At 42.3% G+C, this 27,023-nt stretch overlaps 2 protein-coding genes across 6 annotated transcripts in view; one reads left to right on the forward strand and one right to left on the reverse strand.

Moving 5' to 3' along the window:
* Window positions 1-423: 423 nt before the first annotated feature.
* Window positions 424-3,724, forward strand: LOC139819725 (protein-lysine N-methyltransferase EEF2KMT). Its single transcript, XM_071789358.1, has 5 exons — window positions 424-776; window positions 858-1,001; window positions 1,734-1,922; window positions 2,099-2,594; window positions 3,163-3,724. Exons 1-5 carry the CDS (start codon window positions 684-686, stop codon window positions 3,270-3,272), a joined length of 1,032 nt encoding a protein of 343 aa, XP_071645459.1. The 5' UTR covers window positions 424-683; the 3' UTR covers window positions 3,273-3,724.
* Window positions 3,363-27,023, reverse strand: part of Mical-like (MICAL-like protein) — a 73,845-nt gene continuing 50,184 nt past the window's right edge. For 3 of the 5 annotated variants that reach the window (XM_071789322.1, XM_071789324.1, XM_071789321.1), the window contains exons 2-12: window positions 25,165-25,459; window positions 19,410-19,588; window positions 14,857-14,945; window positions 7,634-7,945; window positions 5,505-6,877; window positions 5,202-5,424; window positions 4,603-4,938; window positions 4,312-4,447; window positions 4,001-4,229; window positions 3,795-3,907; window positions 3,363-3,718 (exon numbers count right to left, since the gene is read on the reverse strand). In XM_071789322.1, the coding sequence (XP_071645423.1) occupies window positions 3,531-3,718; window positions 3,795-3,907; window positions 4,001-4,229; window positions 4,312-4,447; window positions 4,603-4,938; window positions 5,202-5,424; window positions 5,505-6,877; window positions 7,634-7,945; window positions 14,857-14,945; window positions 19,410-19,588; window positions 25,165-25,316 (3,330 nt within the window). In that variant the 5' untranslated portion in view covers window positions 25,317-25,459 and the 3' untranslated portion in view covers window positions 3,363-3,530. Of the gene's footprint in view, window positions 3,719-3,794; window positions 3,908-4,000; window positions 4,230-4,311; window positions 4,448-4,602; window positions 4,939-5,201; window positions 5,425-5,504; window positions 6,878-7,633; window positions 7,946-11,938; window positions 11,993-14,856; window positions 14,946-19,409; window positions 19,589-25,164; window positions 25,460-27,023 lie in introns of those variants that run through there. The other 2 variants (XM_071789326.1, XM_071789325.1) reach the window with 2 other exon arrangements.

Genomic DNA, 27,023 nt, shown 5'->3' on the forward strand with positions numbered 1-27,023 from the left:
ACGCTGGCATCATAGTGATGTCACGTGACGTCGCTCAACGCTGTTTTTTAGCGTCCCTAGGCTACGGTCAACGTGACGCTACAAATGCTTCGAAGCATTCCTCTTTTCTTTTCTTTCAATGAAGAAAGAAAGAGAAGAAGAACGCTCCAAAGAGCATTTGTAGCGTCACGTTGACCGTAGCCTAAGGCTGAGTTTCCACTGAGCGCGTCACGCGTCGCGTCATCCAATCAAAACATCCCATTTCGATTCCGTCACAAGAATGTAATGAAATGGGATGTTTGGATTGGTTAACTTGTGACGACGCGACGCGTGACGCGCTCAGTGGAAACTCAGCCTAAGTGTGATTGGTTGGATTCAAAGGTAAGAAACCAATCATTCAATTGCTACAAGCGGCTCAGTGAGCGGTCGTGCTCCGTGCTCCTAGATACACGATACAGTGGCCTAGTTTACACCGATCTCTTGATACGCGTATCAAATAGTATATTTGAACTGATCAGCCAATAATCAGACTTATTTACTAGTTATTTACTATTTAATACGCGTATCAAGTGATCGGTGTAAACTAGGCCAGTGATACACCCAATCCAATCTTTTTTCTTTTATTTAGTATAACCTAAACAGAGAAATGTGTATGCCTGGCAGCTGTCTTTAAACTTCTTTTTAAGTCAAACTGAGTCAAACTGATGGATAGCGACATGAATCACGATATTGATATCGTAAATCATTTAACAAAGCAATTTCTTTGCTGTGCTGCATTAATTAAAATGGATTTTACGGTACATATATCACTACCTGTTATCATATTTCACTATTTGTGATTGCATAATAGTTTGACAATATAAATAAATGTTTTGCAGGTATTGGGCGCATTGGATAATTGTGGTTTCGATTTAGATCTCCAAAAACAAATTTTGGATAATACGATAAATAACGACTTGATTAAGCGATATCCGATAAAAACCTCATACCAGAAATCATTTTTGAAATTACTTATGCAAGAGGTATTATTTTTAAAATATACAGGGTATTTCCGGGTCAAACGGTCAAGCTTGAAATATAAATTTAGGGTCTCAAAATAAGAAAAAAAGAGGTATGCTTGCAAACACTTTGTTCAAGAGATACTGACTTCTGAAGTTACAGGATTAAGAATGAATAATTTCGAAATAATATAAATTTATTCTTTTTACTGCTAAACAGTAATCAAAATTAAAACAATTTTCCTCTTTACTGCTTTACAGTAATCAAAATTAATTCTTAAATATTTTGTTTAAAATGATGGCTTCTAGTCCGGACACAAAGTGTCTATCACCTTGTATCTATCGATGAGAGACCAAGTTCTTTGCACGCCTGCACTATCTTCCGTTTTAAATTGAAGGTTATTAACAGGTATTTTATACACTTTTTGCTCGAGAACACTCGACTCTAAAAATCTATTGATGTTAAATTATTTTGAACAATTAGATATTTATTACTTAAATTTTGACTACTGTAAAGCAGTAAAGAGGATAAACTATTATTTTGATATTATTTATTCATAATAGTTCTGTGTAACTTCAGAAGTTAATACCTTTTGAACGAAGCGTTTATGAGCATACCTCCAGAGGAAGTTTTCTTGTTTTGAGATACTAAATTTATATTACAAGTTTGGCCGTTTAACTCGGGAACATTTTGTATAACTTGTTTTCGTACATTAAGACACAAAACTATTTTCTCTTATTATTACACACATGTAGATAGAGGAAGACGGTAATGAGATTCACGATGATTTATATGCAGCGTATTGTAGATTAATATCATTGCCATATGAAGAATCTGTGCATTATCGTCATTTTTTAGTAGAAAATGGAACGCTGAGTTGCATTACGTTAAAGGAAAGCATAAATTTAATCTCTGAAGGAACTACAGGCTTATGTAGCTGGCAGGTACTTATTTTCTAGAATTTTTCTTTATGGTCTCTCTCTCTCTCTCTCTCTCCCTCCCTCCCTCCCTCCCCCCCTCTTGCTCTCTTTCTCTCTTTCTCCTGACATTGTTCAAATTGCTTGAGGAATATTCTAAAGAATTATTCAAGTCAAGTATTTACATCAGCTGCAACTAACAGGGTGCTGTAGTTTTGAGTCAATGGTGCGCAGAAAACAAAGGACAATTTTTTGGAAAAAATGTATTGGAACTTGGCTGTGGAGTTGGATTGACTGGTATGAGCGTAATTAGTGTATGTTCTCCGAAGCAATACGTTTTCTCCGATTGCCATCCAACAGTATTAGGCATGCTGTGCGAGAATGTAAAACTTAATTTCTTATCGAATGAACGATGCAAATTATTGAAGACATCTGAAACGTCAAGACTAAAGTTGCAATTAAAATACGAGCAAATCGACATTCAAGTAATAGATTTGAAATGGGAGGATACTGATAAATATATATCAGAAGGTTCGTCACAGCCCGACGTAATTATTGCCGCCGATATTCTGTACGAGAACAACTCGTTTGGTTCATTAACATCAGGATTAAGGCACTTTTTAACGTCAAGCAATTACGCTATTATTGCAGCAATAATTCGTAATGAAGAAACTATTTCACAGTTTTTGGAGCTTTTAGGTATTTTTTTCATTGTATTTTACATTTGACAATTAAGGTTCCTGGGCTCTTTCCCGACATCTCATGAGATGTGACGTCAGAAGCGAGAAATGTTGAGAATTGACACGTTGAGAATTCTTGCGTAGTATTTCCAAATAAAAAGATATTTGCTTAAAATAATACTACAGATCACTTCAGCACACTTCGAAAATACTCCGAGTTGAAGTTAAGTCTACCTCTTTCCCTTGACAGTTAATTAAACAGTCGTAAAACGAATGTGATATGATGCAGGCTTGTGCGCAGGCACATGACTAGATTTCGTATTACATTTATTTTACGGCTGTTTATTAACTGTCAAGGGAAAGGGGTAGACTGAACTCGGAGTATTTTCGAAGTAATCTGTAGTGTTATTTTAAGCAAATATCTTTTTATTTGGAAATACTACGCAAGAATTTTCAACGTGTCATTTCTCGCTTCTGACGTCACATTCCAACATGGCCGCGACGAGTACAGGAGCCTTAAAAAACTGAGGGCTATAGGAGGGAAAACTCAAATGCCAAAAAATTGAGTATTTTTTTTTTCGTTTTAGGAAATTATGATCTTGCTTTTGAAGAATGTAGCCTACTAAAATGGACTATGCCGACGATACAATCGATTGACGCGCCCGTTCGAATATTGAAGATTTTTCAGAAGACTTGACATTAATTTTGATACTGCTAATTACTTATATAAATTATGCAAGCATTTATATAATTATAGATAATGTAATTAGGAAACAATTAGGCTAGGAGCAATTAAACGGCGATTTTATTAATAATCTTAGCATAAATTCTTATATATATATATATATATATATATATATATAAATAACAAAGTGTTAAAAATATATATAAAAGTATTAAATATGAAATATTTTATATATCTATCGTATTCGTTAACTGTTAACACTATCGCAACTCAAAACCATTTTCTTTTGCTATGGCGTTTGAGTTTCACCTCAGTCTCATCCACATCCTTGTCGGCATCCTTTTTCATGGCCTTTTTTAACTTCTTTTCTTTTACTTTCTCCTTCGTTTTTCCCTTTTTCGTCTTCCCTGCATTAGAAGAATCATTGTCTTTGCCTGATAGCTCGTTCTTGTTCCTCGCTGAAAGACAAATGCCAATTCAAATGAGAGTTTACATCGTATTTTACATTAATACATTTATCATCACGTCGTTTACCAGCAAATAAACCCATATGTTTATTTATGCTTCTATCCTCTTCTACCTCTCTTCGACGATCCATCTCTAAGCATTCGACAATTTCGTTTCTTCTCTCTACAATCTCTACTAACCTAGAAAAAAAGAAAAGCGTTTACATTATACATTCTCACGCTACATTAATATTTAAAATATTTATTTCATAAAATATTTTTTTCTAAAATTACCTTTGTATTAATGCTTCTTCCCTCTGTTTATCAGAGTCCGTTTTAGTAGCTTCTGGTTGGCACATAAGACATCGTATTTGATATTCCACTTCAACGTGTTCTTCCTCTAATCTTTGTTGCCTCCGTAGTAACATTAATTCGGCCTGTCTTCTGAATAATTCATTTTTTTCGTTCACTAATGCGAACAACTCTAAAACCAATTCCTCCACGTCCGTACCAAGCGACGAATCTGTCAACAATTAAACAGATTAATTGTAAATTATACATCTTTATAATACGTTATTTGTATTTATTTCGTATGCGTTCCTTACCGTCTGCTCTAGGTCCAGATTCGCATTTATCTCGTATCAACTGTTCCAATCGCACACCTTGTCTTTCTAAGCCTTGCTGTTGCAATTCTATCTCATCTAGTTCTAATTTCACGTCTTTCATAGATACCACTTTGATCTGCAATTAAAAACGATGTAGTCTCATTTCTTATTTATATACCCTTAAAATGTATTTTATCAGAAATTTGAATCTTAATGTCCAAAAATTTACGCGAAGAAATCTGTATGAAGTTTACGTAACAAACACGTTTTACACTGAAAGATAAGATCTACCTTTCTCCTATGCGGAATTGGTCGCGGTGGGGCGGGTCCCTTTTTCCTCTTCCACTTTCCTTGCACACTTTTGTCGGTGTAAGATGTGTAGGAGGAACTGTCGGTGCACGAAACGGTACTCAAACTCTGTCTATTTCGATTCGCCTCGTCTTTGTTTGTCTTTTGATCTTCCCACATGTTCAAGTTACGATCATCGCCACCAAGCTTGATTATGGGAGACTCATCAAAACTTAACGCACTGCCGATCGATATATTGCAAGGTGTGCTGGTTGGCATTGGCGGTGGAGGAGCCGGTTTGGTTTTTCGAGCTCGTGGTGTTGTGCGAAGCGATGAGTCCTTTATTGCGAGAGAGAATCAAACAATAAATACTTTTTTCCCTAAATTTACATATATAATGTGTATTATAACATGTAATACACACACACATATATATACATATATATATATATATATATATATATATATATATATATATATATATATATAATATATATGTACATAACAAATTTTTTCAGTGTCAAATTTTAGATTATGAACTAATTATAAGATATACAAAAAATCAACTAAATTGAAAAAACGATATATCTCTTAAGACTTACGTGATACGGTAATGTACTGTTAGATGATTTGAGTATAGGCGACTCGCGCTGCTCAGATGGAAACAATTCTTTCGCGACCGGTGGCTGCGGCGCAGGTTTTTTCTTCCTGTATGTCCCACCGGGAGTTGTAGTTGATTCGGAGCTAGTTAAGGAACTATTAGATGCGTACACGCCTCCACGATCAAAATCGACTCTCCGTGGTATACCTACCTCGGGAGTGGTCCTGTTCGTATAACAATAAAAAGAGATTATTAACGTAATACTCTTGCACATAGTATTGCTAGAATAAAGTGCAAAACGTACTTGATAGTACGCGGTTTCGGTACAGGCACATTTCCAGGCGGTGTTCTGTCTCGCCTTTCCTCGTCACTACCGTGCTCCTCTTCCTCGTCACTCCAAAATGGATTAAGATTGATTTGCGGCGCAGCCAGGACCCGCTTGGTCACGGACATTCCCCGATTTTCCGGTTTACTCCTCACCGCTGGTTTAGGTGGTTCTAATTCCTCGACGTCCTCGTCCTCGCTGTCGAATGGATTAGTCGACACTTTGTTATTCCCAGAGCTGTTTATCAAAGTCCACGGTTTGCCCTCCACGGCGTGGTCTTCCTCGTCACTCTTGAAAGGATTCAGGTCTTCCGGATAACCCTCGTTGCCACTTAAATTGATGCCTTTCGCGGTTAGCACGCTGCTTCCCATGGCACTTTCCTCAATGTAATGCTCCTCATCCATCTCATTGTCTTTGATTCGTTCGTGCTCGACCTTCGCGAAGCTCTCCTTTCGTCTTTCGATACTTCTGACTTTCGAAATATTCTCAAGATGCTCATCTTTATCGAGATTTTCTCCGTTATTCACCCGTACGACATCCTTTGAGAAAATCTCTTCGTTTCTCTCGCTACTTGTAATCTTCGAGTTTTCTTCTCGCTGTATGCCGACATTCTCGAAACTGTTTTTATGTTTATCAGTATTTTTAGTTATCGAATCTTCCTTGAGCCTCTTTTCCGGATGTTCCTCCTCATTTACCGGAAGAACGTCCGGGGACAGGTCCCAGGAGTCGCCCTGAACCATTGTGACATCCTGAGTCACAGCATTTCTTTTCTTGCTTTCATCCGTCCTATCAATGTGATCCCTGAGCCGCACGTTGTCCTGAGCCTCGAACATTTGGAGTCTCTTCTGAACCAACGACAGTCTCGTTTCGGGATTGGCTCGTTTACCGGCGCGTCCTGGCGACTCTTTGGTATCCTCCTCTCTTCTTTTCCTACCTATGTCATGGAATGAAATGGCAGTCGATCGCTGATCCTCGTCGCTCCTAATGTCTAAGCTATTTAACGCGCTATGTACATCATATCGCTCAACGTTGAACTCTTTCACATCTGGAAAATTCGTTACAGAGCGAGATTTCTCCTCCTCATTATTACCACCATCGTTATCATCAATAGTGTCATCATATTCATCATCATCATCATCATCATTCTCCTCCTCCTCCTCCTCGTTCTCGTCGTCGTCTGGGAATGCCGAGCCGACCCTGCTCTTTGTTTCCTCGTGATCTGAGTCAATTTTGATGTCCTTCGCGGCATATTCATCAAGCTTTTCGGAAAGAAGATGGCTGGTCATAAAACTCTTGCGCATCTGTGACGTATGGGAGATCAAATCGGGCACTGCTGCGTTCTCCAAGACACCCTGCGCACACAACGAAGTTTCGTCAATCGACTTTTCCTCATGGCGAATACTTACCTTAAAACATATAGGTATATGTGTATATATGTGTGTATATGTGTATATATAGGTATGTGTGTGTATATATATGTATATATATATATATATGTAACTCGAAGGGGAATTGTTTATACCTCCCGTGGAACAAGCCTGTGTCTGCCTACGTCCAACACAGTTGAACGTTGAACACAGTCCAACACTGCGCGAGAGAGAAATCCTAATCGCCCGCAATGCGCATACGCAGAAGCGCCATCTTAACCCTTCTCTTGCCAAACAAATAGGTAACCATGGCAACGATGATTCTGCGTATGCGCACTGCAGACGCTTAGGACTCATCACCTTTCTCACCGCACGATGTTGGACACAGATTCGGCACTTAAATTCCTCCTTCCATTTATACATATATGTTCTAAGGCGAAGACCTACTCGGATTTAACCCTTAATATGTATACGTTTTTTCGGTACCTTCTAAGTGCATACATGGGTCTGTCACGTTCAATGCTATTTTTTCCTACCTTAAAGTACTTTAAAAAATATATGAAACATCTGTCTATATATATTGTAGTTGACGATTTTATAGTCATTTTGATGAACGTCGTTTATTTAATATCTTCTGACAGGCTTGCAAGTTTTACTGTTTCGAGCAGATATCTTTAGCCCGGACGCCGTAGACCCACGTATGCACCTTAAGGGTTAAAGCTCAAAAATGCGAAAACTTACCTTTCTTTCCGTTTTCTCCTCGTCGCTGAGCGGCCTCGGTTCATTCCTCTCCATTTCCATGCCAGACATCGCCGAATCGGCGTACTTGTTACGCACGCTGTCGGTCTCCTCTTCGTCCGGACACGTCTCGCAGCAGTACTCGCCCTCTTCGGTCTCGTAGTAGTTGCCCGGCGTCAGCTGGTTGCCGCAGCGGGCGCACCGGAAGCAGGTACGGTGATAAGGAGCGCGCGCTATCAGCAGCTTCTCCGCCAGGAAGACCGGCAGCCCGCATGCGGCGCATGGATCCCTCCGCATCCCCAAACGCGACCCCACCTGCGTTATCAGGTCCAACATATCGTCGGGGCTACCGTCATTATTCTTTTGTTTTCTAGCGCAGTAGTAGCAAATAAAGTGCACGCGATTTTATGCAAACGCCTACCATCACCGGTTATTTTATCGGAAACTTGATCACTCTCCAAATTAGTTTTCGCATACGCTCAGCAGTTACTCCGAAATCGAAGCGATTCTCATAAATCGTTAAAAGGCATTGAATTTTTATATGGCGCGAAATTCTACGACGTTATCACTCCATTGCGGAAATCACTTTTCCCCTTTCGGTACGGAAAAGCGTACAGCCGCGGAGATAAATATTGGCAAATTGTAGGTCGCGCATTTGTAACAAGCCATTGGATATCGAGCTACTCGTGTGTCGGCCTTTTACACAGCTAGCGAATTTCCACAATAGCGGCCGGCCATACATCTCTCTCATATTATCGTGGTATGTATCTAGTGTCCGGTGAATCCAATAATGCATCGAATCGGTGTGACTTCTATGCAGAACGCGCGGGTACGGATGGTTACGTGGTAGTATATCATGCGACCGTAATAATGAGAACGTTCGCTTCGCGACCGACCGGGATAAGAAAAGAATGGGCGTCACGTTAAATCTTTGTCGCGGAAAAATGAAATGCACATTATTCGTCGGGACTGGGATTGAAAGGGATGGCGATTGCGTGTCGAATATTATTTCTAGGATTTCCTTTTGAACTTTCAAAGTATTGACGTAAGGACGTAGAAAGACTCGGCAAAATTTCTTTGTGCTCTCGCGGTCTAGTAACATTCGGCGGTGCGTTGAAAAATTTTACGATATTCCAATATTACGGACGTTTTATCGAGCATTATTCCGACATTACTTGACAGAAAAATTTATTCGATATATAACGTAAATTCGTAAAAGACCTAAAGAGATCCTTCTCTTCCTCCCTCTTTGAAATGTAGAATTTGTGAACAATTTATCAACGATTATTTATTACGCACCGTATGTAAATGAGATTCATGTTGAAGGAAGGGAAACTGATTTAATTAAAAAGCGATGAATAATAATCAGTACATATCGTCCGAGTATCTTTCGTCACGTCATCCAGCCGGGAGGACTATAAAGGCCGTGGCACATAGAAAAACTTAAGCAGTAAAACTCAAGCAGTAAGCAAATCAGCCAATCACAGTCAAGAACTTAAGGAACGGCCCTAAGCGGTAGCAAATCCATACCGCTGATTTCTTACTGCTTAAGTTTTTCTATGTGCCAAGGCCCTGAAAGTCCATACGCTAATCCTTCTCGCTGAAAAATTGCATGGATGATAGGTTGCTAACCGCAAGATCGATCCCCCATTAAATTTTCATCGACACCCCTGCGCATGAGTTTTCCATAGGCGGTTTATAAAGCGAGGATCGATCGCGAGTTAGTACAAAAAAAAAAGGATTTGCTTCGCGATTTCTATCGCGAATGTTTTCTTTTCACGCGTTTAAATAAACATTGCGTTATCGCGGGCATATCAATTACTAATAAACCCATTATTAAACGTAGCGTTATCGCAAGCGTGCCGAGAATCGATAAATTTTTTTGCCGCGTTCGTAACGAGATTATACTCACGGCTAATTAAACGGATCCGTGTCGAAAACGCTGCGCGTTTCGCATCGACGATTTCGCAAGAACGCAAACATTGCCTCCGAGCATTCGAGTATCGATTTTCACGCGGCATTAAGCGTACGATTAATTAATTTGATCGGCGATAAGCGCGACGTTATCCAGCTTTGCTCCTCGCCGCGCCGTTGCGACACTATCGACGACATGCACGTCGCTCGTGACCCTACTGAAAATCCGGACATTTTCTCAGACAGCACCGTGTCTAAAATCGAGACGTAAGACGTCTTATAATATGATGTCTAAAAGACGTCTTTAAGACGTCTTATGTCCCGCTTTTGGGTATGTGTGTCTTGGGTTGTTATGTTTCTAACAGCATTAATATCCTGTATATCTATAGAGTATACTAAGAACGTCTTAATGTACTGAGAACATCCTTATAATATCTTACAGTTTACGATATCCTCTGAACGATATTCTCAGAATATACAATACATTTGGTGTTAGGGATATTCTTCGTCGCACCTCTCTGTCTCGAGTTTTTTACGCGCCGTGTACGCCGTAGAATTACCGTGCGTGAGAATTAATCTCAGTTAATTAAAGCCTTTTGTTTCCGACGTTGTTTGTTTTCGACGGAAAGAAATCAAGAGTGAATTTTCGACGTTCTCTTACCGTATACCTCCGTAATCCCTCGTGCGACGGGAAACGACACAGCGACGATTCGACTGCGTGGAACTCGCGGTAGAGAGGCTGCTGACCGCACGTCCGATTTCTATTGCGTGAGTGAGCGAGCGAGCGAGCGAACGCGTGCGTGCGTGCGTGCGTGTGCATGCATTGAGTACACGCAACGAGTGGCAATGACATATAAATAGAACGTCGCGCTCCAGCGAGTCGCCGCTCATGATTAATTACCTTAATTCATCGGCGTTCGTGGGGCTTTGTAACGTATAGATTTTGTAAATGAGGCAAATATAAAATCGTTGACGAGGTAGTCGAGCGTTCGGCGCGCAAGAGTCATGGGACGCGAGGTCTTCACGGACATACGCGTTTTCGTCCCGAAATACCGCGGACGTTCCCGGATGATCGTTTCCGGTATCGAAATTCATCGGTCGAGGCTCACGATCGCGGACCACTCTTCAGCAAGGCTGCGACGAGACGTTCGAAATAGCGCGAAACGTCGCTGGCGGCGGATTGATGGTGATCGATTGTCTTCCGAATCGATTCAGACAGCATGTCCAAAATCGGGACATAAGACGTTTTAAAGACATCTTTAAGACGTTTTAATGACGTCTTTAAAGCCCCATCTACATCGTAACGCTTTAATCGTGGTCATAAGAAAAGAAGCCATCGTAAGCATTGTGTGTACACATAAAATCGCAATGCGTTATAAGTTGTGTCGCACAACACCAAATAGCGAAACAGAATGTCAGGGACTAAAAGTAGAGCTGTTAAGCTGGCCACACACACTTTCCGTAGAACGTAACAGTAGGATTTCGACCAATCGCGTTGCTCGATTCAAAAACGTACGGCCATACGTTCCCGAATCGAGTAACACGATTGGTCGAAATCCTACTGTTACTGTTACGAAAAAGTGTGTGTCCGGGGCCTTACGACGAGCGTTACGATTAACCTTACGATAGATGTAGAAGGACCTTAAGACGTCTTACGTGCCTATTTTGAATATGGTGCTGTCTGGGTTCTTTCGGCTAGTAGCCAAAATGCGAGAATGCAACGCGCCGAGACACGGGTTTATTCTGACAGAGCGATGGGAGAGTCTCCGGTCGCGGGGAACGTGACGGGACTTCCGTGACGACGATTCGTATCTGCAACTCGTTGAAATTCGCAATGCTCTTGCGCTTCTCCCCGCGGGAAAGTCCGCGCGGCATGAATTTGTTCTCCAGCTGGAAGGAAGCGCAAACAGATCCGGCGACTGGACGAGACAACGACCCGCGTCTACGCATATATTGTAAAATAAAATAAAATAATGTAAAATGTACGGTGAATAACGCCACTGTCGTCAGTGTCGTTAGCTAGCATGACACGAGGAAACGTGACAGTTTCTACGAGTAGTAATATAAGACATTCCGGCTGTCCCATGCAGAACCGAGTCAAGTCTAGAGCCTGCGTGAGCTTCGCAAACCAGTCTTCTTTTTCTTCCGCCTCCTTTTGGAATCCGGCCTAACCGCGCGCTACTTCCACGTACTTCTACGTACCTTTTCCGTTATCAATGGAAAAAAAATAGTCGGGTATACCTAAATCTCCCGTCTCTTCCGAATCACACCATGTGTTATCAAATGGTCGCGCTGTACGTGTGCATGTGTGTGTGTTGGAGCATGCTAGCATGCAATTACCCAACAACGATCAACCATAGGCAAGCAAAACAAATAACGACAAAGCGAAATTACCTTCTAGCAGAATATTTCAGGTTTATATTGCCCCATTAAGTCCAAGCTTTCCTCCTGGAGAACAAAAATAAACGATGAGAGATGGGATTGACACACAGGCGTTTCAGTGCGAGAACGAGCGACAGTTTCCCCGGGGAACTTTGACTCAACACCGCGGGTCGGTTCACGGACAAGATATATACTTACGCTGCGGGCGTTCGCTTCGGTTAATTTTATTTTATTTCACCCCGCGCTTTGGAATAATCCGCCGAGCGGTTTTTAGAAAAAACTCGATTTTTTTTTTGTTCCACGTCAACTAGATGATCCGCGCGTTGTCTTGCATAAGCGTACCAGTCTGTGGGTTTGCCGCGTGACTCACGCGTGTCGGCTTTAACTATGGCGAGTAGTTATGCGAACCATAATGAATGAAACTCGACCCACGCGAAAACGAATACGCCACGTCTCGTTCCACGACTCGTTCCTCCGTTCCTTTTTGACGAACCGGGTCGTAAAACCGAATATTACGATTCGTTAAAACGATTGTTCCTCGCTTCGATCTTTCGGGGGCAATTTTGCGGATCAACCGTGGCGGACTGACCGACGGATCCTCGAGCGAGGAAATTGTGGCGCGTGTGTCGAGCTTCGATAGGAAAGCGAACGGACGAAGCCCGCGATAAGAGTAATATAATTAATGCGAACTCGATATACACGGAAACGTGTATATCTCACAATCAGAAACAAAACCGGAGTTTCGTAATACGGCAATAACGTCGCGCTATTACTTTTATACCCGACCCGTTCGCCAACACGCCAACTTTGCCTTAACGCGCCGTAACGCTGGTCTCGCCGTCTTGTCATCGAAATTGTCACAACTCCGTAACAGAATATGACCTACGTTAGCGTGACTTCTACTTCGAACCAGTCGAGTAACATTTTCCGAGTCCTGGTAGGACTCTCCTACTGAGACACGCTGTTCCGCGGAGTTGGGCGGCTGTTCGGAAATAACGTCGGGAACACCGCCGGCTGTCGATGGGACCTTGAAGAAATTCGCGAGCAAATTAGGCCTCGTTTCGGAACAACGGTAACTTCTGACTCACGACTATCTCGACCCAGACAGATTCGCTCGCGTGCTTGTACGAGGCGCAAGGGTTTCAGGGGAAGGAAAGCGGAGTAGATAACGATCGGTGTTACTGGAGGTACAACGTAAGAATTGGACGGACATTTCCTTGTAATCCCGTTTTCCCGCAGTTCACTTGACCGAAATTCTCCGACGCGCGATACTTGTCTCTCTTTCGTGTACTCGCTGCCGTTGGCGAATGCAAAGCGTTCTCCCAACCGCTTATTAAGGACAATCGTACGTATCGGTATCTAGGTAGCAATAGCGGACATTGGTAAGTACGACGAAGAGTCCGGAATCGGGATCACGAAGGCGGTCGGCATGACTGACAGAAGCGGTCATTGTTGGCCACGAAATCACCGACTAAATGGGTCCCCGGACAGATACTGTGCACGCCACCCGCGCGTTTTTTCGCCTAGGGGTTCCTTCGCTCCGTGACCTTCGGCGGGTCTCCCGAGTCGTTTTCTATGCGGAAGAGTTCGCAGGCCAGTCACGAGACCGCGACGATTCGATTTTGCGACTCTCGTCGCAAGAAAGCCTGGAAAAAAGGATGCCGCGCGAAAAGTTTCGTTTCACGAAAGGTGATAGATGACAAACGAAGTAGATACATCACAAACTTTCGTACTTGCACAAGAGCTTCGAATACATATAAAACTAACACATTTTTGATACATCGACGAGCGGTCGCAATTAATAATTTGCAGAAGGCACAAGCCACCGAGAGTGCAAAGTATTTTCACATAAGGCAAACAGCATAGTTGCGCATTGCATAATACTATGTCCATCTATCGCTATCAATTTTCTCGAACATGTAAAACTGATGGATCCTGAAATGTAGTAGACACAAAAATATAATCGATCTCGTCTATTTAGCGTGCGCGTGTGTCACTATGTGTGTGCGATTGTGTGGACGAGCGTCAGACCTATCTCTTCCCGCCTACGCTTTCATGTTCGACCGATCATCAAGCGAGATGATAATAGAAAAAGGGCGAATGTATGTGTATATGTGTGTATAAAGGTAGAAAAAGGGGGACACTCGCGCGTGTATCGATAATGCGCGCGTGATTACGCAAACGCAACGGCGATGGCATTTGTTGTTGGCTGTTGTTGCAACGCGGAATGACGCCGGTGTCAAGGTAAACCGCGCATGAACGGGCGATACGACCGCTCGAGGTCTCTCCTCAAGACTCTCGGCTGCGATCTAGCATGGGGAAAATCCGAATTAGATTTTTTTTCAAAGCCACTAAAACGCACGCCCAAAGATGAATGGCAAAGTGGGTCGACTGGTCTCGCAATGAATACGTGGTGTGAGAGAGAGAGAGAGAGAGAGAGAGAGAGAGAGAGAGAGAGAGAGAGAGAGAGAGAGAAGGAAAAAAATTAGAAGAAAGGAGAAAGAGGAAAGATGATGATTATCAACACATTGAGTGGCGTCGAAGTCACGTAAACATATATTGTGGCTCACAAAGTCCGTCCGGTCGTTGCTAATTCACGATATCCCATTCGTTGCGAAAGATAAAACGCGCAACAGAATAAAAAGATTTACAAGAATAGCTATCTCGTATGGCAAATGTGACTCGCGATTGCGTAAGTTAACGAGGAGTACTCAACGTGTTACGACGCGCGACGGTTTTCCGCTCTGGAAAAGCTTGAGGGAACTTCCAAGCCCGCGATACGTACGAAACTGCTATACGTATAAAAATTACACAATGTCGTTCATTGAAGGAGGGAGCCGGGCAAAAGAAAAAGTTACGAGAAGCGTGTCTGCCTCAATCGATCGATCGACCGACTGATTGATCGTGTTGTAATCATAATCATGGTGTACCTTTTGTTTAGGAGATTCCGGAACAGGGGCGATCCTCTCGTCAGCGGTTTCGGTCGTTCTGTTCGTCGCCAGACGGCTGGGCGAAGATCCTGAGACAAAACGTTAAAACATTTTCTTCAATCCTCTATTATTAACAATTGTTTTGTTTCTATATATTAAAATAATAACTTTTAATAGGAAACATGAGTTAAATTACGAGAGAACATTGGAGCACAAAAAGTTGCTTATTTAACGAGAAGTTTGAAGAGGAGGTAGCTGTTTCGTTTCAATTGTCTCGATGAATTGTGCCGACGTAATTTATGAAACGTCCCGTAGAAGTTTCCTTCGTAGGGTGAATATTTATGCACGGAGCGCTAAAAGTACCGCTATTGTGGCCGACGAGTAGCGGAAATATGCTTCCGTTTGAAAGACAATATTGACTTTTTTTGCAAGGCGGTACGAAGAAAAGTCCAACTCGGCGCGTTTGTATAAACGCGCTTATTTATGTCAGTGCCGATCAACCTACGTGATCCAACGTGTAAATTCACGTGACACATTTCCGCGTAGCCTTCCTTCCAATGTATGAGAGACGGGAATGCGAAATGCATTTATAATAATCAGCTCGAGGAAGCTTATTTATCTCAGTTTCTATATTCTTTCGTTTTATTACCGGCGCGATACTGTTGAGCGCGACGCGTTCTAAGTACAGAGTCGCTCACAGAGTATCCTCTGTAGTAGCAAGATTCGATAAGTGTAGGTACCTCCACCTTCCGCTGACTATCGTCCGTCCGCCCGAGAGAAACGCCAAGTCTAATCCCGACCGCGAGAGCGCGGGGCCTAATGTAGCTATAAAGCGAGCAGGACGTCGACTACCGAGCAATGTGGTAATTTCCTCGTTGCAGGTAGTGATTTCAGGAAACGGTATAGGTCCTCACGTTAATTCGCAACCGGGGCATTTATTATACAATGCAACGGATCGTCTTCCTATCCGATCGGGATTAACCGTCTTTCAAAGGTTAACGGTACGGTTAATCTGCGGGAGACTGGAATTCCGTGAGATTAGAAGCTGGGGAAAAAGATGAACTTTTTAATAGATTACGGCATCGCCGCCGGATATCTTGTCTCTAGCGACGCGTAGAGCTCAATAAGCACAAATGATATCCTCGGCAAATCGCGCCTGTTCTCGCGATTGCGGAGCAGGGAGAGAGGGATAGTGGAGAGAAAAGATTAGAGATCACGACGCGAGAAGCACGTTATAACATCGACACTTTGCGTAACGAAACGCCGCCGGGTTTCAAAGCGAGCGCGAACCCGGCAGCTGGAAATTGAATAATTCACGCCAATCTTCTTGACGCAGGTTGGCGAGGAAAAAGGATCGCGATACATGAAATACTTATACATATATCCTTCGAATTTACCGTTAAAGTTTAGCTTTCGAAAGTTTCAGGCGTTTTACGTATCGCGGACAGCGCTTTAATAAATGAAGAGAGGATCGAATCGCTAATTCGTTCTTTAAGAAACTCTTAAATGAGCATCGTTCTCTCGTGGGATAAGATAAATTCGATCCTTTCAATAATTACGGCATCTAATAAACCAAAGACTTTTACGTACACGCTGAAAAAGTGAAATCCTGCCTGACAGGCATACTCGTCGCGTATAATTCGCGAGGCGAATTTGACTCGTTTGTTACCGTAAAGGCGAACGAAAATCATAACAATGGCGAGGACGACGCAATAACGTTCGTTCAACAAGTGGTTGTAAACGATAACGTAAAAGGTCGATGCCGTTAAGGTGCGATTTCATTGACGCTAGAAACCAGCGGCAGCGTTAAGAAAATGTAGTGGGGGAAGAAGTTCAGACCGTCTCAACTTTTTAGCGTAAAGCAAAATTCAACGGAACTTCTACCCCCACTACATTTTCTTGACGCTGCCGCTGGTTTCTAAGCGCGGAAAAAGGAATGCAAATCTTGCGGCGGCTCAACAAGTGGCTACTCAAATTTTCAAAGCCAGCCCGCAATCGGACAGCCGGGCTAATTGCGCCTCTGATAATCAGAGCTCCAGCGGGACCAATAAAAACGACGACTTAAACGTCGTCAGAAGTTTCCTTTGCTTTTTACGAGACGCCGCTCTGCGTCGCGTTGTCGCTCACGAGGAGTGCGAGGAGATCAAAAGCCGCGATACTCGTTGCGTCGTAACTTAAATGGGACGAAAGAAATTTCATCGAAATATCACGTCCACGTCGTGAAATCGTTGATCGAGAAAAAAAAATTAATTTCAAACGAATTTCTGTACTTCGCGTCCCGAGATTCGCATTGTCGAGGCAGATACCGACCTTATATAGCGCAACTTCCGCGACAGACGTCACGCGTGTGATATTAATCGAAGGGGACAATTGTGCGAGAGATACGCCGGTCCGCTCCGCGAAGAGGAGAAAGCTAGAAACCAATCGCTGACACGAGAGCAATCGGCGCGGCCTATTTGGCCCATTTGGTAACGGGCTGCGCAATCGTGTCGAACATGCGAGACATTAATGCGTTGCGACGTTTCGAACGTCACGCCTGTCGATCGGACTCGCCTGATTTCAACCTGAAAACGAACGTGATGTGTGTGCCGATAGAACGCTTTTTTCGCAGCCCGCGCTTCTCGGAATCACAGATGTCATAGTTAGAGACACGACGCGAAACATCGCTTGTCTCGAGGAAATTTGTAATCGTGCGTATAAAGTAAAATCGAATTTACTGGTTCTCCCGGGCTCTCCCATACAGCACAAAAATTTGAAACAAAAGTTGAGACGTTGCAATGTTGAATATTGAAGTGTAAATATCTTTCCAACGTTGAATTTAAGTGTTGATTCTTCTATACATTAATTCTTTATATTGATATACAACATTGAAACAGCATTGAACAAATTATCAATCTTTCCGTGCTATTCGCAACGATGCCGCTAGGCGGCACATGACGGTAAGACCAACTCGTAAGTTCAGTTGAGGGTGAATATAAAAGCGATTGGCCCCCAGCGAAACAAAATCGCGACATCCGAGGGTCTTCTTTTAGATCTAGGGGAATAATCCCAATCGGAGCTGAGAAAATTTCCAATAGTTGTAAAAAAAATATGTTCTGCTAAACGCGGCCAATGTTAATCAATATATAACAATTTAAAGATGTATGTCAGATAGCTATATATAGTATAATTTTGTTTTCTTGATTAAACAGTGTAGAGCTAATCTCAGAAATTATTCATAAACAACATAATATCATTGGGACAGAAAAAGCGTAAAAATCGCAATTTTGTCCCATTTTTGTACTTGATATTGTTTAAATAAATCATTAAAAAATTGAAAAAAAAAATATAACCAGAAAATCTTAAAAATCCGTAATTGCAATTCTCGATGTCATAGAAGTGTACCATAAAAATTTCATTCATTTTTACCGTACATGAGCAGAGATACATATTATGATATTTACATGGAAAATATATCTATATATATATATACAATTTCTGTAACTTTTAAATCAAATATCTCAGAAACGGGTCGGACAATCAATCGCAAATTTAACACAGATTTTTGGGATATATAAGTGCACAATCCCTGTAAATTTCAGCTTTATTCTGTTATTATTTTGACATAAGCGACATACATCTTTAATTGTTGTTGCATTGTTTTTAAGATTTGCCAGTTAATATATCATTACAAGATTTTTGAACACTATAAAGACGTGTTATATACAAGTATAGGCAAAAAGAAAGTATCGGAATCAGAGGATAATCATTAATAAAGCTGAATGATGAATTACAACGTCTACAAAACATTGTAATTCAGAGGACATTAGACGTTTGTACAATATATTTTCAACGTTGAATATACATTTTGCAACGTGAATGCAATATTGCAAATGTTTTTGAGATTTTGATTCAACGTTTATGTATTGTATGGGTCTTATAATCTTATAATATAGTTTCGATAAAAGTTATATGAAGCTCAATCTTTCGCGATGAAGGTAAAGTGAATTACGCAAATTAAGTTTGTATAAAAATTTCTTTTCGTAAAATTTGCGTTGAATAATATAAAAGACACCGCGATGGTGGACTACGAGTGTAAGAACGCTCCTTCGAGAAAAAAAATCTTTAGCTGCGATGTACTTTTTCCGACGGGATTGTATCTCGTCGATAGAGTCGTCTAGACTAGGGAAGAGATGAAAAAAGCGGTCGATAGCCAGAGATTGAAAACAAAAACTAGCACCAAAATCGTCGTGTATTCCTCAGACTATTCGCGACGTATGTACTTATTTGCGTCAGACTCAAATATCTTCTGAAAAAAATATGAAGCTGCCGAATGCAGCCGCTGATGTTAGGTATGCTTAAATTATTTCAGTTTCGAGAATTCAATAGCAGCAAACGGCGAGCAAACTCGAATCGAGGAATGAATTTAATTAAATCTTTCAACGCATTCCGAGAGTTAGGGAATGTTTACTCTTCGCGTAATAAGACGTCTGAGACGATTCACGATGCGAGCGTTACTTTCTTTAATAAAGTCAGCACGCTCTCGACAAAGAAAGTCTCGCGACGGGACTCACCTCTGAAAGTTTGGTAAAATTGCGAGAGGTAGGTGAGAATGGACAATCGATCGGGCACCGTGCAGGACGCCATGTCCTCGGCGTCCAGGAGCGCAGGGATCCCGAGATGCTGCTCGGCCGTTCTGAAAGCCAGCTCGTTGTTTCTGTACACATCGTCCTTGTTCAGGCTGTTGAAGTCGCTGTAACAAAAAACGAAGTGGGACGACCTGAGTTTTTATCTCTCGCTAAGCAGTATTAATCTTCTGCTATCGGTTACTTCGGCGCGATTCTTCGGCCACATTTATTCCGTGTCCGAAGGCCACTCGATAAAACGTCGAATGTGTAAAAAGGATTCCTTGAATAAATCAGATTGCTGATTATCCTGTGGGCGTGTATGGTGAGAATCGCTTTTTTCATTAGAGCAAGTATAAATAACCGCCGCTGCTGAATATGTGAGTCGTAAACGACGGCGGTTAAGTATGCCCGGTCTTTATTAAAGAAAGGACGGTCGTGCGAAATCCGTCGCAGTTATATCCCTCTTAATAAAATGAAAATGAGCAACGGATGTGACGCTGAGAAACAAAGCACAACTTTGATTTAAAAAAAAAAAAAACACTATGATTTTTGCAAACGATTTCTCTGCGACACATTTGTAATTTTCTAAGTTATTGAAGTCGGAGTGTGCAGCGTGCTGTCGGCATGTATACCGAAATATATACATGACAAAATATGTACATAACAAAATATGCCGGAAATACGTAGGCGAATCTAGCAGATTGCATCGGGGAATGTAACGCGGTTAAATTTTCGCATGACTGAAAAGGTGCCACGAATGTGTAATGCATCTCGCACGTGGGCCACGGATCTGCCCCCGTTATCGAAATGGGCCGTCTATCGAGACATGCATTATTTATGAAGAAATGAAAATGTAATGAAACTTTAATTAAACGGAAATAATCTAAATTAAGAAAATCACTGTTTCCGCATAGATGCTCTACCGTTTCCGGCTGTCTGAAATGGTTGATTGAGTGATAACGTTACCAAGCTAAAGCTGTCGGTGCAATTGCAAATAAGTGCCGACTCGTCGAAATAAAGTCGTTGATATTGCCGACAAAATTTTCCCTGCATCCCAGGATCTATTCAAAGAGGGATTCAAACAGGTGACTCGGGATCAAAAGTCCTGAAAAGGGAGCTCAAGTCCTCGGAAAGTCGTAACTAGAAACCTTAAACTCCGAAAATATAATATTGCTCTTTTATCTCGGCGGACATATCTTTCCCGCAATTTACGATTATTGCATACAGAATTACGATTTACTCTCCTGACACTTCTCCTTTTTATGGCACAATGATACCCATTTTTTTTTCGCGACTGTCTATCCCGGGCTACTATACGAGTGCTCCACTTTTAGGTAAATCGATATGCACAGGCCGCATATTGCTCGGCAGTTGAAGTAGTACTTGAAATTCTAGGTCGAAAGATGAGCACCTGTTCGATGCTCGAGTTCGGCTGCTCGATTGATAGCGAGATAGCAAACCCACGCGGATGTAAAACTTTTGTTACGATTTATGTAGAGCGTGAAATCGACACGTCACTCATTCTTCGCAAGCGCGCATTGTGCCTACAATTATGTCAGACAATTCAGTATTGTGAAATTGCGTCGTGATTATCACGGATCGAAGCAACGTGAAATTCTAGGTGATATATATATATATATATATATATATATATATATATCAAGTGTTTGCGCGATCATTTCTCTCGAGCGTATGTATCCGCGGGAGAGAGAGTGCCGTCGATAATACTATACAACGGAGTATCGTTTCTTCGTCGACATTCTCTAATAATTTCCCGCAGTAAAACTCCTGACTCGTCACGACTCGCGATAAATTCGGGATTTGATGGACGACGGGCGGTCGTCTGGGAGGTCACGATGAGTCAGAGTTCCACCAGACCGGTGCCACTCCCATCCTTTTCATTCTCATCCTCCCGTCCTTCTCATCTTCATCTCCTCCTATTGCAGCCTAAAAAAAAACCTACGCGAGTTGACGACTCGTCTTTCGGCTTAATAGTGATACTTCATCCACGCGCGCGTGCGCCATTCGGTGCTAATCGTCGTAGGTATATTTCGCGAGACTCCATTTGTAAAATTACGACAGGAAGAACGAGATCCGCTATTAAGGAACGCGATTCTAGCGCGATAACGTTACACATCGGATGAGAAATCGCACGACTGAACGAACGATATCCAACAGAACTCCGTAGAGATAGTGCAGAGCTGCATATATCGCGGCATCAACCGTCCAGCTTTGAACGCAATGTTGCGAGCGAGCGAGCGAAAGTTCAAACCGCAACACAGCTCCACGTTATGCCCATAAATTCTCGCACCAATCCTTTGCTGCCCCGCGTTTTAACGCGCGCATCTATAGAATTAACGTAACCCCACGAATTTCACCAAAGGCGCAAAGGTCTCCTCTCCGCCACGTGCAGATTCTTCTTCGATCGGTTAGGTATACACCTGTCGGTTTTACTTTCACTCGCGCCTCCTCGTCAGAGATCGCCAAGATATTCTCACGTGATACTCCTCTTCCGGGTTATTCTACCCGGCTCTTCAATTCAGCTGCTCGACAATAAAAGGTCCACCGCGAGTCGCGATCTCCTTAATTTTCAATCACCTCATACTTATTGTTAGACAGATACTTAGACAATAACCATTAAGGAGCGTTATACGCATCGCGACACGGAATCTCTTTGTCTTTTGTCGGAAGTTAAAATAACTCTGAAGTTCTGAAGTTCGCTTTGAGAGGAGACGAGGAAGGAAGGCGAGGAGAAAGGGGAAAATTTCGTTTCAGCCACGGGAACGGAAGGTAATAGAAGAAAACTTCTCGCTGTTTTATTGCCTCCCTCCGCCGTTACGTCCGAGTAGATTTTGCCGGACTGACCGAGACAATAAGAGGAGGAGAAATGAAGAATAGCCTCGCAACGATCCTTTCGTCCGCGATAAAAAGCGAATTCCCTTCTTCGTGAGACCTTGACTATTGAAGCGAAGTTCTAGAAGGAATTCTCATACGAACAAACATCTTTCCCTACAAAAAAAAGGCGCTTAAAAGGTCGCTTTCTTAAAGACGCAATTTTTTAAACGTGTAAATTTATATATGTCTCTTCAAATGACTATTTAAAAACAACATTCTCCATTTAATTATAAATATTGAAACAGATAAAGGCATATATTGCGTCTATCAAACCCCGAAAGTGTCTAATTCTACCCTTGACACAAACTCAAGTGTCAGGAATAGAATTAGATACTTTCGGGGAAATAAAGTCGATAAAAAGCCAGGACGAAGAGGCTTTTTATAGAGAGTCAATAAAGAAAGGCCGGGGGTCTCTTGTTTCGACGGTCAAGAGTGCATTTCTCTTAAGGCTCCTGGTCCCTGAGCCGAGAACTCTGCGTTGACGGTGGCGACGTACCGTCGCGGCAGAAATCAGAACTCTCTCCAATGGAGAATTCTGTCCTTTGTGACATGTTGACAACCTATTTTGTTGTGCATGCTATTTCTTTATTATTCACTCTGTGCTTGTGCTCTAACGTTTAACGTATTTGTGAAAGTCGTAAAATTGGTCGAAAAGTAAGATTTGCATGCGGAAGGAACGTTTTCATCTCCTTTCGATAGTCGTTAAACGGCTGTTTTTCCCGTATGTTTAGGCTTCGTTTTATGGCTGTTTGTTTATTGTCGAGGGAAAAGGGTAGTTTTCGGCCAATTTCGGAAGTGTTCTGAAACGATCTATAGTGATGTTTTATTGAAATGTCTTTTTATTTGAAAATGGCATGCACAACAAAATTGGGTGTTTTCCTCGCTTCGATAGTAAGAATCCAATATGGCCGCGGTGACTACCCCAGGAGCCTTAAAAACGCCACTTAATCTATAACAGAACACATTTTGTCACGACGTATCGAGGTACAACGGGCAATAATCCAAGCCGCAGACTTTTTCGCAGTTTATCCTCAACACATTTCGAGTCGTAGGTGATAAAATTATTAATCTTATTAAAAAATTAAATGTGCGTAACTCGCACGAGCTTTCTTTTGCAAGATTTTTTTGGCAATGTGCACGCGTTGTTTATTCGTTCGCGTTTAAAGTATCGAACGATCGCGATAATAATTAGACGTTTTCGACTAGCAAGAGATATTTATTTGGACGCCCGCCAGGAAAGCTCGAGATGTTGTCGTTAGCCTTCATGAATGTTTGAAAACAAATCTCTGCGATGGATGTCCGCGATGTTGTCTTGCCTTTTTACCCTAGTTTATTGATTATGCGCCGAAAAGAATAATAGGGGTATTCAAATAAGTTAGAGTTTAACGGTTTGACAGGTTATGTCGGGTTAAAGTCGAGTAAAAAGTTAATTTTTACACTTTTAACCCAAAGATTAATGTGATAGGTTAATGAGTCACTTATGTATTTTGCATAACCTTAAAGAGTAACGCGCCCAAAGTTAATTAATTAACTTTTTACTCGACTTTAACCCGACATAACCTGTCAAACCGTTAAACTTTAACTTATTTGAATACCCCTAATATATGCGGAAGAAAAAATGTCAAGTCGAACGTTAACATCTGGAGATTCTCGTTTTTTTTTTCAAATTGAAACTTTAAATTGAAATTAATTAACTTTATTATTCCGTGAAAGAATGCAAATTGTCAGCGAGTATTATCTGGACAGTAAAGAAAGTAGGTTACTTTCCATAACACATTGGGCCGCGTTATGCAATATGGAAGTGGGTGAAACGTATCGTCGACAAACTGTAATTTGAAGAAAAACGTTTCGAAAACGTTAATCGATCAAAAATAGAATATTTCCATGCGAGGATCTCGGGATGCATTGCAGGGCCGCTGATCTCATATTGCATAACGCGACACAATTCTGGCTGCATTCCGTTATCACCTATAAAACACCGGGGCACAGCATATCCTCCGTGTGATGGGTGCAGACTCTGCTGTTGCTTTATCGATCGTCAATTCACTGAACTTCTATTTTTAGAAGGACCTTCCCTTCGTCGCTGAACGCCGGCGACGCGAAATCCTGGGATTACTATGAAGAGGACAATCCGTCCGGAGATGCCTCGGAATCTCCGGATCTTTGCATCTTTGCGATCCCCAGATTCCCCCGCGATATCTCAATAATTCCTCGAGTACTAACGCATTTGGACACGGAGGTCCGTGAATTTCTCAATTTTTTCACACCTCTATTTGTTACACCTAATATCTAAAATCTAATACCTTAAATACCGAATCGTGTCGAAATATTCATATCGAGAAATCTTCTCGGTGAGAATCGACGAACTGCACATAATTAAGATGAGATATGACCGAATCGGACGACGAGACGCGTGAGGACTCGAGCTCTCTGTTACTTAATTTACGCATAATTAAGATGAAACGCAGCCAAGTCGGACGATGAGACGCGCGCGAACACACTCGGGAATTCTCTCTCGCTTAATTTACGAGACAATCGGCTTAACAAGAGCAATTTGAAGTCGCGCCAAGAATCGAGCAACGTGTGGTTTAAATCGCACTTTTAAGAGTATATACGATCGACGACTGGAATCGATCGTTCCTACGGAATATTATAATATTATCGAGAGAGTACCCTGCACCATTATAAAATTCGTTCGGCAAACGACGAAAAAATATGCTTTCGCGTCGTTATCTGTGTAAGATGATATCTTTCCGGAGATATTTACCGCGTTACAACGGCGATTACATACTCGCTATAAACTTACATGAGGTCCGGCCGAAAGTGATGAATCATGGCGCAGAAGGCAAGCCCGTCTCTCCAGGAGGTGGTCATGTTTTGCACGTTTACATCCGGATAACCGTCGGTTATCCGACGGCACCAAAGCTCCAGCGCCTTCGTACCGCGTCTCTCACCCATCGTGCTTACGGCTTCCTTTTTCCCCTTTCTCGCTTTGCGAGAGAGACTTCCTTTAGCGGCCACGGACCTTTCTTTCACTCGGCCTGCTCCTCTATGGCCTCTATATCGTTAGTGCGATTACTTCAATAATACTAGTTTGACTTCTGAAAAAGAGAAACAAATTTTTTCGCATGATAGATTTGCAGCTATAAATGTGCAGTATTATTTGTTATAGTAACGAAATGATCAGAACGTTAAGTATATATCCTAAGATTAATCCGCGATTCGGCTGCTGTTACGTGTAAATAATATGAGATATTTTCCCAGACATTTCTCGCGAACGGTTTGCAGTGTCACGGTTGTCGCGGTTAGACAATGTCAAAAGAGAGGAAAGGGAGGAAAAAGAGCGAAGAAGAAAGGAAGAAAAGCGGAGTGTCACCGCAAATCGATGGCGCCGCTCGGGATGATCGAGTGTGCGTTTTGTCGTAACGGGCCGCGACGCCGCTCTCGAAAACTGCCGCTAGGATAGCGGGGCGGGGGGGGGGGGGAGGAGGAAGATTGCGAGCTGTAAAAATCGCAAGCGCCGTTCGTTGACGGTTGGAGACCGAATGATGTTTTGCGCAACGTGAAAGCGGGAGCCTGCGTGCCACGTGAGCAACGAGTGAAACCACACGCCGCACGCCGGGTCAAGCGTGAAACCGCGCGCGCGCGCGTGTTTTACGCGCCGCATTCATTAACCCTTCATTATTATTCTACGCGTCGCTTCCTCTTAGTACATTGAAGAATCCGCAAATCGAGACAGTTCGCCGAAATCGATGTAAGAACACCGAGGAAAGAAAGAGAAGGTGGAAGAAGAAGAAGATACCGTAAACCGCGCGGTTGATATTTCACGTTACCGGTTAAAAATTCAAGAACCAACGCTTTATGTAATGGGAAAGCTGAGTACGGCATAAAATATTTACAAGTCGGAAAGAAATCGCATTGATATATACTCTATTTTCACCTTTCTCGCGAATTGCCGAGTGGCAAGTCGATAAATGAGAAAAGGAGGAGAAGGTGGTTTCCGAGAGATCCATTCAGGGATCATCCTGCTTCTCGCTCTACACGCGTGACGTTCAGATTAATGTCAGGCTCCTTCTCCGGTTTTAGCGCAAACACGAAAGTGGACCAACGACACGTCTAAATGAGATTCGTAATTGCTTGAAAATGCAATAAAGCAGCGCTGTAGTATTACGCATTACGCGCGATATCACATGGTGCGCGAAAAACTGGAACGGATAGGTAGTTAACGGGAAAGTACTCGGTCGATCCTCGCGTTTAGTCGAGTCCGACCGGTTTTCTACTAAACACGGCCTCCTATCTGTAACAACGCTTGTCTAACTATCCCACGGGCCTATTTCGCGGAAAAAACGCCAATTTCCAGTTTTTGCTCGTAGCCTATACAGCGAAACGCTTATAGCTCGCGATTTGTGTTATTTGTCACGTACACAGATCGTAGAAGCAAAACCGGTCAGCTACAATATTTTATTGTCAACGCACTTTTTTCACTCTTCGGAACTACGCATAGGATTTCCACTGCTTTTGTATCATCTCTTCTTTTTCTCTGACAACTCCGCGACACACTTGTTATATCGACTTTCACCGGCGGATAAAAATCATTATACGTTTTATAGTCAGGAGAAGCCATCCGAGCCTCAATGTCCGCTTTTCCGTTCTCGGAAGAGGAGA

This window comes from Temnothorax longispinosus, chromosome 9, assembly GCF_030848805.1.
Source record: "Temnothorax longispinosus isolate EJ_2023e chromosome 9, Tlon_JGU_v1, whole genome shotgun sequence".
In the NCBI taxonomy this organism is placed as follows: Eukaryota; Metazoa; Arthropoda; class Insecta; order Hymenoptera; family Formicidae; genus Temnothorax; species Temnothorax longispinosus.